Source organism: Octopus bimaculoides, chromosome 7 (genome assembly GCF_001194135.2).
Source record: "Octopus bimaculoides isolate UCB-OBI-ISO-001 chromosome 7, ASM119413v2, whole genome shotgun sequence".
In the NCBI taxonomy this organism is placed as follows: Eukaryota; Metazoa; Mollusca; class Cephalopoda; order Octopoda; family Octopodidae; genus Octopus; species Octopus bimaculoides.
This window is the reverse complement of record NC_068987.1, coordinates 25,018,664-25,023,564: the sequence shown is the minus strand read 5'-3', so window position 1 is coordinate 25,023,564 and position 4,901 is coordinate 25,018,664. Positions and strand designations below refer to the sequence as shown.

Genomic DNA, 4,901 nt, shown 5'->3' with positions numbered 1-4,901 from the left:
GTTCGGCAAAAGTGTTTGATAGAATAAGTACTAGGCTTACAAAGAATAGGGGACGGCAATTTGTTCGACTAAAGGTGGTGCTCCAGCATGGCTGCAGTCAAATGACTGAAACAAATAAAAGAAATATAAAATCGGTTTCCACACAGTTTCCGTGAACTAAATTCACTCACGAAGCATCGGTTGGTACTGAGGGTATAGTAAAAGATGCCGTGCAGTGGAAGCGAGCCGGAAACCAAGTAAGTTGCAAAGTGAGTTGCTTTACATCCATTAGACATTATAATATATCATCTTTCATAGGAGAGAATGATTACACAAGGCAACAAATTTTAACTTTTTTGTTACAGACACGTAGAGTACTGATTCTTACCAAATTTCTGATGCTAATTTCAGATCTGACACCTAATTTCTCTACTACGTACAGACTTTGTGTAATCAAAAACCCTTATTTTCCAAATGTTTTCTCACCCGCTTCTATTACGAAAGCTGTCTAAGCCACTTTTCCGTGCCACGTTTTATGTTAAGTATATTTAAATAATTAGTGAACAGGGATGTCTTTCCTCCTTTTTTCAGCTTAAGACAGCGGAATTCCGCTAAGGAGTTATTACTCTTGCTCCCAACCATCCACACAAAATACGTTAGTATTTTGTTGTTACTATCGAAAGACAATTTCTGCTCATAAGTGAAACTTTGGTGTTTCCTCTTTTATCACTTGTAGGATGACGAGCTCTCCTTCTGTAGGAACTAACAGGGATCTCCCATTATATTTGGGTTGATTACTGGTATCTGTTTTCTATAACTGAGATATGTCGGTGGAAGTGCTCACCATACTCGTCACTCACAGCCCCAAGATTGGCAGGGAAGAAGTCAAGATGAGAATGTAAAAAATGCATTTTCAAAGACATTCTGCATCCTATTTTTTCAGAAGATTTAAGCATGTTTTCTACGAGTTCACGGTGGTTTTCAGCTTTGTTGTGTCCAAGAAAATTTTTGACAACTTCAACAAAAGATGTCCATGTTCCTAGTTCTTTCTCACTTAGATTAGATGAAAACGATGAGTTGTGGATGACACTGCATATTTGTGGTCCACTAAAAAGTCCAGCCTCTAGCTTAACATCTGCCAATATTACTTTGATTTATCCTTTGAACATTGGAAACTACTACCTTGATAATCCATATCCTTCACGAAATTTTTCTTAAGGCTAAGTTTAACATGAAGTGGTGAAAGATGTACTTTCTGAGGGTCAATGAATGCTAGATGTTTCGCATTGTGTTTACCAACAACATGTTTAGTTCTAGATGGCCAACCATGTTTTCTGTAATGGTTCTTGTCATCTTTGCCGTTCCATAGAAACAAAAGGCACATATACTTTGTGTAGCTCAACTGTAACCCAAGAAGCAATGATACAACTTTAAGGTCACCACAGATATTACATATTATGATCCTTATATTTGATGTGTCTTAGAAGCAGTTCCATTGATTCATAAGTCTCGTTAAGGCCAGTGGCATGTGCTACATGTATTGAATGATTTTCATTGCCGTTGTGCAGTAATACAGCTTTAAGTCTGGCTTTATTAAAGTCAAGGAACAGCCTCCATTCTTTTGGAGCTTAGCGAAAGCCAATCCTTTCCACCAAGCCACTGGAATCGTGGCAGAAACAAACCTTTTCCTCTTGTAAGTAAAATGATGAAAGCTGCAGCCGACGATGGCGGAAATGGGAAATTTTGGTCTATGGCTGGAGAAAATTCCATTCTTGAATTCTGGAACCAAGCAACTCTGCCTTTTATTTTGGTAATTCCAAATCGCGCAACAAGTCATTTAACAACCGCTTGACTGAACAAATGTTGGGAATTAGTTGCACCTGGAACATAAACGCGATTTTTCCTATTTCTATATCACTAGCAGAATCTTCAGATGAACTGCTGTCTTTAATTACCGCTCTACTTCACTGTCACATAGCTACTGACCATTAGGTTGTTGCAATGCACTTGACTCAGTGTTACCAGCCCAGGATAAGTTGTATTGATCAAAATCGTTTGAATTTGTAAATAGTTGGCATACAAACATTGTTTTAACCTTGAAAAGCTAGTTTCATATTATAACATTAAAACGATTAAAACAAAATCTGGACGTGTTAGGAAATTTGACTAAGTGGTTTGCATTTTACACAAAATCTAGATGTGATAGAAAAAATCTAATTACAGATTTGAAATTAGCATACCGAAAATAGCTAGGAACACCTATCTGGTTTTCTGTAACAAATTCTTTGTTACCTCGTGTTATTTAAAGCAGTGTTTCTTAACCACTTTTTACCTTTCGAACTCCTTTGATTCTTATTTTACTCAAGTAGCCCCCATAGCCATTTGATATTTTAAAAAATCCTATAGTATATTTTTGTTATTAGATATTATTAGGAATTTTATGGAAAAATTGCTAAAATATTTCGTGTATTGTAGAAATAAAACCAAGTTAGTGTACATAAACCTTAACAACAAAATCTTATATGGACCCCGGTTGAGAACCAGTGATTTAAAAGATGCTTTCTCAAAATATTCCCCGTCGAAAAGCTGGGTGAGTTTAATGTAGGCTACGTGGCGACTCGTATTTTTGTAAGCAATTTAGATTAATCAACCTACACATATACTCACAGTCATACACTTTCGAATATGCACACACACTGTGGGTATGTGTGTGTGTGTGTGTGTATGTGTGTGTGCGTGTGTGCGTGTGTGTGTGTGTGCGTGTGTGTGTGTGTGTGTGTAATATAGTAAAATGTGGTAGACACAAATGTGTATCCAGAGGCTTCTGTATATGAATGTGATGGGGATGGTGGGAATGTACACGTATACGATATATAAACATTTTTTTACTTGTTTGTATAAATATGTACTCATTATAAATATATGTGCATGTGTGTGTGTGTGAGTGTTTGAATATGTGTGCATGGATATACATATATGTGTGTATATATATATATATATATATATATATATGCACACACACACACACACACACATATACATATGAAAAAGAGACACAGAAAATACAAATAGAAAAAGGTTGTGCATATGTAGTTATATCACTCTATTTCTCACTTTCTGTATGTCTCTCACTTTCTCTCTTTATCTCTCTCTCTCTCTCTCTCTCTCTCTCTTTCTCTCTTCATACACACACACGTGCGCGCTTACGCGTTTCATATATTCATAGACATAATACAGACTGTTTTCTTTAATGTGTACTCCAACATTAGGTTCGAGCGACCAGTCACATTTGATTGGACACACCTGTGGAAACAGTACACCCACCTACATATCAACTGGGAACCAGATGCTGTTGACACTGAAATCAACCAATGTTATCAACGGATTCTTTCTGTCATTTACAGCTCTAACAAAATGTACGTATGCACCAATTGTTTCAAACTGTGACACGTCATCTCAAATTTAAGGATTTCATTCTCTAAGCATTAGCTGATTGCTTGTGTGTAACATTAATTTTGTTCGACGCCGCCTACAGTTAGTTATATGGCTTCAGTTAATAGTTTGTACATTTAAGGCAACTCAACAACAGACGACAACGGGTCAGCCAATTAGGAAGCTCGAGTTAATGGAAGATCCCTTCATGATAGCTTGGCAAACTTCAAAATAACACCCAAATTTCCTTATATAATTACTGTTCAGAAAAACAAACAAAGGCGCATTGGAGCCAATTAGGAAGCCTGAGCTAATGAAACATCCTCTTCCTAATTGCTCAATAAGGTAGAAATAGCAGCCAAATTTCTTTATATACTCACTTTCAAAAAAACAAACAAACAGAAAAAGCATTTAGCATAATGTATTCTTCGACGCAGTGTGTCTGAAAAAAAAAATAGAAAGGACGGGATGATTATCACTGGAAAGACTTTGGTCATGCCTCCTCGATCATGCTTACCTGAGGTTAAACAACAGCAGCAGCAACACTACTTGCAGCTAAAAGATGTACTGCCTCTTGATGCTACTTTTCAAATCGCTACTAAAATGACCTGTTTTACAGAACCAGGTGCTCCTGACATATCCGACTCTCATCTCGTCGCCGATACGACCGTGTCTAGACACCAGGCGCCACTCTAACTACATTTAATTTTATAGTTCTCTTTCCAAAACATCACACTTTTTTCTTTTTTTTTCTTTTTCATCAGCTGTATCTGTCAAGTTAGCCTTGGCGTCGAGGAGTGGCCATGTAATGTCAAAGGTTCTGTCATTTAATCTTGGCTAAACTTGTACAAAAAGTGTCAAAATGGATGATGATTTGACGGCAGAAGAGTGAGAAACTGGAACGTATAAAATCAAAACTACATATGTTCCCTAGCTAACTGATCCTCTGAAGTAATAATAACTCAACGAGAGGTACTCAGTTATTCATTAGGGCGAGAATATCTTAATTACACGAAGGTTACATTGTTGCTAGGGATTCCCAAATTAACCCACCGTAGATACGAGTCGTTATTGTCCTTGACCGTACATTCTCCACTGACTGCTTCAAGCTTACAAACTTCCTACACTTGAATCCCTGAATCTTAATCTTATATATATATAGGCGTAGGAGTGGCTGTGGTAAGTAGCTTGCTTACCAACCACATGGCTCCGGGTTCAGTCCCACTGCGTGGCACCTTGGGCAAGTGTCTTCTACTATAGCCTCGGGCCGACCAAAGCCTTGTGAGTGGATTTGGTAGACGGAAACTGAAAGAAGCCCGTCGTATATATGTATATATATATATACTTTATTTAAAAGCAGCAGAAATATAACAAAAAAACTGTTACTCTGAGTTTCACGTTCCCGTTCATCGGACAGTTTTGTTATATATATATATATTCTTTTACTTGTTTCTGTCACTTGACTGCGGTCATACTGGAGTCTTGAAGAA

At 37.3% G+C, this 4,901-nt stretch overlaps 1 protein-coding gene across 1 annotated transcript in view; it reads left to right on the top strand.

Annotated features, from left to right (window-relative positions):
- The window catches only part of LOC106882802 (bone morphogenetic protein 1), a 58,508-nt gene that overhangs the window by 21,447 nt on the left and 32,160 nt on the right, over positions 1–4,901 (top strand). Inside the window, exon 7 of the mRNA XM_014933585.2 lies at positions 3,249–3,395. Coding sequence (XP_014789071.2) covers positions 3,249–3,395 — 147 coding nt within the window. The remainder of the gene's footprint in view (positions 1–3,248; positions 3,396–4,901) is intronic.